The sequence below is a fragment of the Falco punctatus genome, assembly GCF_963210335.1.
Source record: "Falco punctatus genome assembly, chromosome: Z".
NCBI classification, from domain to species: Eukaryota; Metazoa; Chordata; class Aves; order Falconiformes; family Falconidae; genus Falco; species Falco punctatus.
Genome location: NC_137586.1, coordinates 13,302,109 through 13,313,531, shown reverse-complemented (window position 1 = coordinate 13,313,531; position 11,423 = coordinate 13,302,109). Strand labels below are relative to the sequence as shown.

At 40.7% G+C, this 11,423-nt stretch overlaps 1 protein-coding gene across 10 annotated transcripts in view; it reads right to left on the bottom strand.

Annotated features, from left to right (window-relative positions):
• Positions 1 to 3,380: 3,380 nt before the first annotated feature.
• Positions 3,381 to 11,423, bottom strand: part of RAI14 (retinoic acid induced 14) — an 87,337-nt gene continuing 79,294 nt past the window's right edge. For 7 of the 10 annotated variants that reach the window (XM_080372122.1, XM_080372123.1, XM_080372125.1 and 4 more), the window contains 6 exons: positions 10,690 to 10,750; positions 10,200 to 10,318; positions 8,169 to 9,695; positions 7,243 to 7,392; positions 5,664 to 5,729; positions 3,381 to 5,405 (listed from right to left, as the gene is read on the bottom strand). In XM_080372122.1, coding sequence (XP_080228248.1) covers positions 5,328 to 5,405; positions 5,664 to 5,729; positions 7,243 to 7,392; positions 8,169 to 9,695; positions 10,200 to 10,318; positions 10,690 to 10,750 — 2,001 coding nt within the window. In that variant the 3' untranslated portion in view covers positions 3,381 to 5,327. The remainder of the gene's footprint in view (positions 5,406 to 5,663; positions 5,730 to 7,242; positions 7,393 to 8,168; positions 9,696 to 10,199; positions 10,319 to 10,689; positions 10,751 to 11,423) is intronic. The other 3 variants (XM_080372126.1, XM_080372119.1, XM_080372121.1) reach the window with 1 other exon arrangement.

Below are 11,423 nucleotides of genomic sequence, written 5' to 3'. Positions count from 1 at the left end.
AGTGGGTCCAAGCCCAGCCACCACCAAGGAGCATTTTGGCTAATCCTGAAGGGAAAAGCGACCACACTGAAGCAGCAAACACACTTGCCTCCCGAGAAGTGCCCTGCGCAGGGCACCAGCTGCAGCATCGCTCCCTGGCGGGGTTACCAGCACTGGGTATGCGGGACCAAGCTGGGCAGCTGCCGCCAGGACATGGGGCAATGGGCTCCAGCCCTGAGCTCCTTGTGAGGGATGATATCACCAGATGTGCCTGTTTCCAATCTCCAGCTGCTGGTAGGAGGCCCCATTACCAACCGTCTGAGCATTTCAGGCTGTTGGAAAATGTATGAGGAGGGCCAATGCTGCAAATCTGGAAAGATCAGCACACAAGCAGGCTTTTAAAGTAATAGACTGAAAAACTGGTTATGTGTCAATACCTGTGTTAAACTCATCAAGTGAGAGTCTGTCAGGGCAGCCAAAGGTTCATAAACCGTGACAGATGCATTGCCATAAAATGCCTCAGGAACTACAAGTTGTGTTACAAAACAGACCCTCCTGAAGCCACTGGTGGGACCAAGGAGTAGCGTCTGCAGGACTGCAAGCACAAACCTCTACTGCTTGTGCAGAGAGGCAAAACCAACCACCAGAGGAGCCTTATGTTGGTGACACACCACCTCAGGATCCTGTCACTGGGTCCAACAAGACAGAGGCCGTCATTTCTCCTAGAAAATGTTCTGTCACACGCTATCATAGCCTGGGGAACCCAACACTTTTAAGGTGTCAAGCAAAGCACGCAGCTTTCTCACCAGCAGCAGGGTCTGCTGGTAGGACTATTTCATAGCTGCATTATCTCAGGCTTCCTCAAATAAGTAGAAACCTATTAAATCACAGATTTTAATTCACTTCAGCTGCAGTTCATCACTGTATATAATTCCAAGACAGAGGGTTTAAGGAAATGACTGCTAACATGAGGATAATTAATTTATACTGCCCTGACAAGAATATAGACATAAAACTAAAAGTATGGTTCTAGTTGGTTCATAGTGTCTGCGTTACTTATTTTCAAAAAGATCAGTGAAAGACCCACATAGAGGAGGAAGAGGAGGAGGAGGAGGAAGAAGAAAAGGAGGAGGAGGAGGAGGCAGGGATGAAGAAAAGCATTTGGAAACTTCACTTCTATGAAACATTTTGCTGAGAGTTGGCTTGTGCCCACAAGCACTCCCAGTGACCCGTCTTTGCAGAACCAGGCAGTGTTGCTATAGATGAAGGTTTCGGTACTTGGGCAAACTCTTGAGCTGTGACCTGACATAAAATTTGGGAGCACTTTTAGTACTCCCTGTGGCAGGCTGAAACTGCAGTGAATAGAGGATTTAAATCACTGACCTGTGCTGTAAGGCTTGCACCTGTTCCTATTTGTTTGGGGAAAAAAAAAAGTAATTGCTGGATTATGCTTGTGCCTGCAGAGTATGTGCTGGGTGATATCACGTCTGCTTATGCCGCTGCTCTGAAAGCTCAACACCTCACTCCTTCGGGAGCTTTTCCATTATTTCGTTCAACATGCCGTGGCCCACTGTGCAGCTGCTTTGCAGCTAGATCCCGAGACCTCCCACAGCAGCAGGCTGAGGCCCCGGACCCACAGACAGCTGAAGCCACAAGAGGCTGCCCCTGCTCCAGGACCTGCCCTGTACTGGGAGGCCTGACCACACTGCTCCAGCCAGTGATTCTTCCCTCCAGCACATGGGTCTCTGCTGTGCTTAAAGGCAGATTGCTTCAGCCTTTCATGTCTGCATTTTGCTCCGATGGGGGCTGGCATCAGCACGGAGAAAGCCTCAGGTCACTTTGGCTGGCCCAACCCAAGCCAGAGCCTCCCTGGGGGCAGGTCAGACAGGGAAAGGCTCACATGGACATCCCTGCCCCACCGCTGTCAGCCAGCTCTCCTCCTGTGGCCCACATGGACCTCCAGCCTCTTTGCTCATCCTCCTCCCTCCTGCACACTCTAGGCTGGTACCCCACCCCCACTACCAAAGCCCCCCGAGACCAGCTGTTACAGTCTAAACACAGCCTATGTCAAGCAACAGCAATTTATTTTAGCTCTGGAACACTCAGAGCAGTGAAATCTACACACCACCTACTTCCTTCCTCCAGCCAGCTATTGCTCAGGAAAACTCACATAAGATGAAGCGGGCTTTGAAACGACATCGCAGCTCCACGCAGCAATGTACCATCTGCCAGGTGATCTCCTGCCAGCTTTTCCACTGGTCCTCTCTTGGTCGCTTCTCCCAGGGCACCGTGTTATGGTTCACTCAGCACAGTGCCGTGGCCTTCCCTCGGCTTTTGCTGTCTTGTGCTGACACATAGCACGTCGCCACTTAGCTGACCTGAGAAGCCGTAGAAGGGAAACCAGCAGGTCTTTCTGCCATCACTGAGCCTGCTGCTCAGCCAGCATGAGGAAACAGTAGCTTCTTACCTCATACCTCTACCTATGGAGGTACCTGAATAAACCACCTGGCAACTGGTTTACTCTGTCTCCTGTTCCTCTAAAAAGCCAACCTCAGGCAAATGACACTTATTAGTCATGCTCTCAGTTCTCCAGAAGTAGGACTGTGCAGAAAAAAAACCAAAGCAGATGTGATCTTCTCTGCCAGGCGATTTCACCATGAACAGATTCTGCATACCACTTCATCAGCAGCCTTCTTCAAAGGAAACCCAGTACTGAGTAGCTCACAGAAATTTTCTGCAAGAGACCGAAGAGTTACTTGTCCCCCAGGATGTAACCCAAAGAGGAGCAATTTCTGCCGTTTGTGTGTTCCACCCCCAGACAGGAAGATATTATTAGCAAATAAGTTACTGAAAAGCTAGTTTCTCAAATAAAACTCAGAAGATGGAGAGATGATAAAAGGCAACAGGGCTGACTGTGTAACTATTGCTAAGTTTAAAGAGAATTATACATATCCATATGCATATACACATATATATACTTTCACTGTATTTCTGTGTGTGAAGTGCTAAGTGACAGAAAACTGCAGTTTTGAAAACCTGTGGGAGCTCACCAATCTGTGCTACTGCTCTGATGTAGTGTTAAACTTAGTTGGAATGCATCGAGTGATGGATGGGAAACGTGTATCACCTCTAGCAGGATTTCCACATGAGAAATGTCTCTGAACTTACCAATCGGATAGAAGGCATAACCTGCAGTAGTGCTTGCAAGAGGTTTGGAGTGGATTCTGTTCTACCTGACAGATGAATAAAATCAATAATCAAGTTGCAATTTCAGGGACGAAAACCCAGTACATCTGACAGCTATCTAAATATGAGATATAAAACATATTTGCACTGCATCAAAAGCGTAGTGAGATTTCCCTCAATACAAAACCTAAATGAAGGCACAAAAAGACCAAAGATGAAAAAAGTGGAAATAGTTTATTTGCTGCATAAGGAAATTTCTTGTAAATTACATATAAAGAAACTTGCTATGCTGTAGTATATAATTTTCAATATTCCACAAAGATAATTGTAATAAATATACAAAAGAAAACAAAGTAGACTACTAAATCCATCAGGCAACCTACTGAACGGTTCATCAAGTTTTATACTTTGCAGCACCAGCATGCTTAAAATTTTGTTGTTCATTTTGAAGTGCTGCAGCGAAATTCTTTTCACATTTCTTTGGAACATTTTCAAAACCATCTTCCTATAAAATACTGTTCAAAACTAGCAGGCATTAGTTAAACCACCCAAAAAAGTAACACCAAGGTCTAACTGAGGCAAAGGTGTGGTTTTTCTTTTTGCTTTTAAAATCCATTTATTTTTGCCAGGGTTAGGAATTATCTGATATATGTGCATTATGAGTCCAGTCAGCCTGAGACATCGCCGACTCTTGTCATATTATGACTCTATAAACTTCATAGATTATATAGCTCTGGAAGATTTCTCTATTAGAGACATATCCACTAACAGGAATACAAAAAATACGATAGTGAAGCTGCAAGGTAGTTAGAATGGTTATCCCCTCAAGTGCAGTGTGTGCTTAGAATAATTTTTCCATAATTTCATACTATACCACATCAGGCATTTTTATTTGACTTTAAAATTTAAAAGTGCTGACAAAGCCTTTACTGATGCCCCTAGCCTCTACAAACAACATGTAGAAATTTTTGACACCTTTTGCTGTTCTTTCCCTATCATTTCTACATTTTTTGGAAGAGCAGGCTGAACTGCATTTTGCACTTCACTGCTCTGGATCACACTAACAGACAGGTCTATTATTCCGTACAAATCTTTTACAAACTGAACACCTTTCACTATGCTTCACTGTTACTGAATATTTGGGGGCATAAACAGAAACTCTAAAACACGATTACCTAAAAATATTTGTTAATAAGCTTAATGCAAACATTATGTAGAAAAAATGATTTAGTTACAAAAAAATCATTAGAGGGCCAATAAAAATATACTGAAGAGAAGATCTTTACAAAAGTGAGGTTAGGAAATACGAGGCATTGACATTCACTGTAAACATCCTGTGTTCACTAGAATCCCTTGTCTAAAGTGTATGTTCTGGTTTTGTTCCTGAGCTTCATGGCCAACACTTGCATAGATAGCTAAACCTATCATAAAGGGTTGTTTTATACAGACGTTTCTGTACTGCTTCGAACAGAACTTCAATGAACTAATGATTTTACCTTTTGAAATAGTTTCATTCCACTACCAGGCAGTTCAAGGAAACTATGAAGCATGGTATGATTTTTGTGTACTCAGTGCATTGGATGGGTTGGGACAGCTACCTTACGGTGTGTTAATCTTAAATAACATTAAGTAGCTGTCTGACGTTCTGGCTTCACACAAATACCTACTTCTGCTCACTGCTGGAAGGCTCACTTCTGCTCTGCCAAAGACTGCATATGGCAAAATGTCAGGAATCTGAGTGCTACAACATCAACTAAGTTAAATCCCCAATAACAAGATACAGCTTATAAACAGTACAAAAGACTTTCCTATGGAGAGTTTCACCTTTACCCAGGCAACATGAGTGCTTTACTCCAGATTAACCTCCCTCTACTGGAGGAAGCTAGAAAATACTTTCAGGGTAAACATGACAGGGAGTGGCCTAAGGAGAAAGCCTGAAGAACATACTTGCGCTTTGGATATGAAAAGCAGGCACGTGTTTAGTTACTGCACACGCAAACACACAAGGAAGGTGGTAGAGACAGACAAACAAATCCACCTCACAAACAGCACACAACACAAAAGCAGCAAATTGCCAATTTTAAATCTTATGTTAAGGCAAATCTAGATAAACACCCATAATAGGATTAATAAAAATGGGAAGTTTTCCTTGGCTTTTTTGTTTACTTTTTCTGCGATTGGCTTTTACACATCGACAGAATTTGTTTAAGCACCTTCTGGACATCTTCATCCATTTGACCCTAGACAAGGGGAGAAAGAAGAAAAGATGACTGAATTCAAGCATCTCTCTACTCTTTAAGAAGATTTACAAACTATTTTTGAGGTACAGTAATTAGATCAATTTCCTAAAAGGAAACAGTGTTAAATTTGTGCTTAAACAGTCATACCTTTTGGGCAGAATGTCTTAGATAAAACATGCAAAGTTCTTACTAGATCTGCAGGAGAATCACCTCTCATTAAAACACCAACAGTGTCTAACAGACAATACACAATGATACCTGCACAGCATAGAGAAGATGCATCCTGTAAACTGAGACAATTTCCTGATGTTGTTTCTTTGTTTCCTAGAAAACAGGCAGAAAGTCACAGAGCATTCAGAACTGTTGAACTCAGAACACCCCAACTAGATTTAGAGAGGTCTGGTGAATTACAAATCATATCTTATGCACGCATGGAAAACCAGCTCAGACAGTACTGTGGCACTAGCCAACCAAAACATAATTTTCTTGGAAGTGTGGTCCACAGAAACTGTAATTCTACCTATCTCAGTAAAAAAGCTGATGAGATGACATCAGTCGTAAGAAGCACTGAGCTGCAGAGATGTGGAATGAGCACATAACTCTACTTCTGATCTTATAAGCAACAGAACTGAGAAAAGCCAACAATAATCTGACAAATTAGCCCCTAACTGCAGCTGAACTCTCCCCTGAAGTCAGCGACCTGTCAGCTAATGCCTTCCCAGGGAAGAGGGAGGTGCTTACAAAGGCCTTAATCCATGAAACCCTCAGTTACTTAGTAGACATTCTAACAAGGAAAGCCAGCCTCCTTTTTCATCGTCACAGACTGCCACATCCCAGAAGCTATCTTTCTAAATAAACATGAAGCTGTTAGGAAAGGTAGCCTACCAGAAGGAAAGATTGCTTCTGTCCCGTTTTAAATCCTACCTGCTTTCTTAATGTATTGCATATCTTCACATCTTACACTACTTTGCTGGTCCTTAAGCAGTGGGAGATGAAGGAATCTTTCAGACTTGGTGGAGAGCGATAAGAAACAGTCTGGACTTTTAACTGACAGTATTTAACTGCCTACTTATTTCCCCCCACTCTGTAGGAAAGCAGACACCAGGTAAGCCATTTAGCATGTCAAGCTGCAGATTCTCCTTTCAGAGGCACTCCAGAGTTCTCAAGAAATGGGTCTGGTAGGCAGCACCTTCTTTTCAGCCTCAGCAGTGAATTAAAGCGCTCCTTTGGACAGGCAAGCTCTCGGAAATAGAAGTTACGACTCCACCTAGCTTACAAGACTGGGCCTTTCATGCACAAACAAATGCAATTAAAAAATTTTCTTTAAGCAGGTCAGAATTTCAGGGAATAAACTGTGCTTCTTATAAACAGATGGATTTGCTTTATTTGAAACTTCATGCCTTGAAGTGACTACTTTCTTCCAGAAAGTCAAACTTATTTTAGCTTAAAAACCAAAACCACTTTGGCTGATGAATGTTCTTGAGAAAACATACAGATCTACAGCACACTGGCCATACTTTACAAAAATTAGGATCTCAGCAGGTGGTCTGGTCACTACATTACATAGCAAGTACAGGAACTTTGCTCAACTATTGATCTGAGGAAATATATTGGGGAAAACAGTTTGCTTTACTTCGCACATTTCTAAGCAGCAATTTGTGACTTGCAGATTCTTAAATGTTTCAGAGAAACAGAGGAATTTCAGAACTTCTGGATGAAAATTCCTCTCCTTGTACTCAATGACTGTGCTCCTTTTTAAATAAGGCAGAGTGATGGATGGCATGCATATCCTCAGAGAACTGGGAATAATAGTGGGTTTACAAATTATCATACTTACAGTCAGCTGGTTTTGCAACTGCTTCACTTGTTGTTGTAACACCTCCAGCTGCTGGCTTTGTCTTTTGGGGGCACTGGTTGAGTAGGAAAGCTGAGAAAGACTGTTCAATGCTTCTTTTAATTTGCTAACTTCCTTCGACATTTCATTGATCTAGGGAGGCAAAAATAGTTTTCATGAAAAGCTGCAAGGTTTTCATGGCTCTTGTCTTGAGGTTATTTGTGACTTAGATTTAAGATGATGTAAAACCAAGATGTAAATAAGCTCAAAGGACAAAGAAAGATATCATGTAAGCAAAGGGTTACAATGCTTCTCTATCCCCCCTCCTAGTCCAGTCAATTCAAAATGCATTCTTTGTTCTGAATGCCAGCAATATTTACAAACAAGGATTGCATTTACACCCTTACAAATACTGCTGCTGAATACAAGACAGAAACATACAAAGCATATGCCAGCTATTCACACCTAGCAAAATACATAGCTTTTTATAAATAAATTTGTAGTGACAGATATAGTAGCTGCAGAGGAAGAACAGTCAAGTCATGCTATGGTTGAGATAATATAGTAAAATCATCACAGCAAGTTTTTGATCCTTTCTGATCTTTTGGTTTTTGTCTCTTCTGGAATCTCTTCCTGCTGTAAATCCCCTTTGACTTAAGTTGCCTGAATAGCATGAACCCAATCTAAGCAGAACTTAAAAGAGATAAACTGAAAGATCATGCATATCTCCCAGGGGGGAGGGAAACCAGCTGTAAATTTAAACATACTAAAACTTCTTTGACTTTGATTTTTTCAGATGGGCAAATGCACTCAGAAGTTCCTCCACTCTGTAACACCTGATACTTTGTCTATTAGGTCACCATGCACCATCCAACATGATTTGCAGTATGAACTCATGTACTACCCCTCCACTGCAGTGAATCACTAACCTTTTTATCTTTATCCTCTTCTAGTTTTGATGAGCTTTCAGAATATCTTTTCATTTCAAGAAGATCTTCTTGAGCTTGATGGTACTTTTGCTGAAGACCAGTCACCTCCCGTTCCTTTGCTTCAAGCAGAGTATGTATACCTTCTTTCTCTTCTTTCAAGTGCAAAACTTCATTTCTCAGTTGCATAACATCTAAGGACACATTTTCCTTCTCTTGGATTACATCCTTCAGTTTAGATGACAAAACACTCACTTCACCCTCTAGTGATGACTGGAGCTTTTCATATGTAGTCTTGGGTACCATTGCTTCATTAATTGCAGCTTTTTCTTCCAGTAATTCCTTCTGTAAGTTTCTTACTTCACTTTCCTTGTTGGTAAGCAGTCCTTTCAGCTCATTTATTTCTTTCTCCATTTCCTTTACAGTATTTCTGAGTGCATTCATCACCTGATGGTGTTCAGTAAGTGGCAAAGAGTTTTGTTTCTGAGTGTCTAACAGTTGCTTTAGTTCTTCTGCTTCATCTAACACTTTTGTGTACTGGGATTTCATTTCTGATAACTCATTCTCTGCTTTGTATTTCAAAGAACTGGTTACCTGCATCAGTTTCTCATGTTCATCTCTAGGAATGTAGTCCAAAGCTATATCATCTGGAGTTTTTCTCTTTTTATAGTCTTCAAGCTCTGTTTGTGCTTCTTTGTACAACTGCGACAATTCACTAAGTTGTCTGTTGAGCTCATCTACCATTCTGTGCATCACATCTCTCACTTCCCCAGCTTCAGCACTAGGTTCCAGCTGTGTCTGATTTGTCAGTTTGTCCTGTAACCTTTTAATTTCCTCCTGCCCTTCTTTGTACCTCTCAATCAACAATGCTTTCTCTTGATTAATGTTATCAATAACTGAACAATATGAATTCTTCATTTCCTCACACTCTTCCACAGACAATCTGCTTGCCGTGTTCTGCTCTCTTTCTTCAAACTTCTTCTGTAGTGCTCTCACTTTCTCTTTTTGTCTTTCACTTTCCTCCAACACTCTCTTCAATTCTTGCTTAAGCATTTCAACTTCTCCACATGTAACCTTCAACCTACTTGAATCAGAACATATTTCTTCACTTTCGGAAGAAACAAGACCCAGTTTCACTTGCCTTTGTAAATTGAAAACCTCCTTCACAGCTTCTTCACAGGTGTTCTGAGTTTCTTGGAACTTAAGGTTATGATTAGAACCATTTTCTGAAATGTCTGTGCTATTTAAATTATCTGTTTCTGGGACTCTAGACTGGACATGAGCTTCTATGTGCTTTCTTTTGGCTTCAACAGTCTCAGATTTCCTCTGCCCATCCTTTAAGTCTTCCTGGAGGTACTTCATTTTTACTTCACTGGGGCTTGTCAATTTTTCATGAATTTGCATGGCATTTGATGCAGACTTCAGCTCCTCAGCTGAGAACTCATTTTGTCGATCTGCTGTTTGCTCAAACTCTGTTTGGGTTGAATGATAAGATGCCACAGTTGAATCCACTTCTTTAGGCGTTCTCTCCTGTGCAAAAAGAAACGCAAACAATTGGACAAGAAAAACAAGTACGGGATTATATTTTTCAGAATAGAGTAAGCAAGGAAATCTTGCCACATCCTACAGAGACAGACAATTAAAGTTCCATGGAAGAAAAATTCAAAACCCAGCTGCTCCCACTTAAGTCATCTGCAGTGAGAGAAGACAGTAAGTGCCAAACTCCTCTGAAAGTCTGGGCTGACCTCCATAAGCTAATAATCAAAGCTATGCAAATTAAAGTTCTGCTAACACAACTGTTAACATCATCTTTTAGAATGTGGTTATCATAATAAACAAAATTATTCAGTAATTTATGGGAAAAGTGGGAAGATCAAAACACTTATTTAATCCTTTGGGGCAGAGTATTTCCATGACCTTACCACCAACAAGCTTATTAAATTATCTTCACAGTACATCTCTTTAAAATGGTAAGCAGTTCTTTGTTCTGCTAGTAGATTAAGAGAGCACTAGAACAGCATAAAAATTTGCCACCTGTAATTTGTCCTGCAGCTCCTTATTGTGCAATGTCAGAGAAGCAATTTTTGCTTGCATCAACAGAAGTAGATCTTGCTGGTCAGCTTCAGAACTCGCATCCAACAAACTATCAGTGCCTTTGGAGAAACAAACAAACAAACAAACAAAAAAAAGACTCAAAACCTTTCAAAAAGCTGAAATGCTAGCTAGTTAGTTATTCTAACCTTTCAAATTAAATAGTTTGTTCCCATGACTACTAAGTGTAGTTAGCAAGCAAACTGTTCCCTAGAAACTCTTTCCCCAAAAATGTGTTAATATCACCCAACAGGAACAGGAGGTTTTTGCTAGCAAGCTGCTAGTGGAATTTCTAAACATTACTCCCAATACCTATTGTGTCTCACAGTCTAAGTGGAAAGGCACAAGAGGACTTCTGACCAGATTTCAACATTTCATACCACGTAAAACACATCACCAAATACGAAAGTAAGGATTAAGTGTTATTGTATACCTGTTGTGCTGTCAGTCAGTCCATCTTTATTATCTCGATGCAAGGAGATGAATTCTTCCTGCTGAGACACCAAAAGAAAACACTTTCACAGAAAGCAGATGTAAAGCTGGGAAGTTCACCAAAAAGAAGTATAGACAGTATAGATGTCGCTTGATAAAGCCTGGCAAAGAGGGTTTCTTTTATTTCTGAGGTCTTGTTTAATTGTAGCATGGGGCCAGTATTTCAAAATCTGCTAAAACCATTCACATTCCATTGACCAGTTCTCTCTAAATATTAATGCAATATGGGCAACTGTCTTACGGATAGTTTGGAAGCCTGCAGGCCCCGTGATAATTAATAGCAATATTCTGTCATGTATTAAAAAAAAATAAAATCTTCAGTATCATTAAGTAAAGATCAGACAGAACACACTCAACCATTTCCCTGATGTCTTTTGGTGAAAGAGTTTCTACTTTTTGCATTGCACAATGCTATGCCCTTTACTGGCATTAAGTAATGAGCTCTCACAGCATTAATACTTTCATAACCATATTCCTAAATATTAACTAATTTATGACTAATTCCATTTACATATTCAGTAAACTTTAAAGTAATCCACACTGGCTTTATAAATCACACAAATAGATTAGCATTCCTTTTTGTTCCTAAAACTCAGCCAATTCACAGGGTACTCTGCAGTCAGCAAAACAGATTATGAAGATACTATACTCTCTTTCCCTAAGCTTCATAAGAAC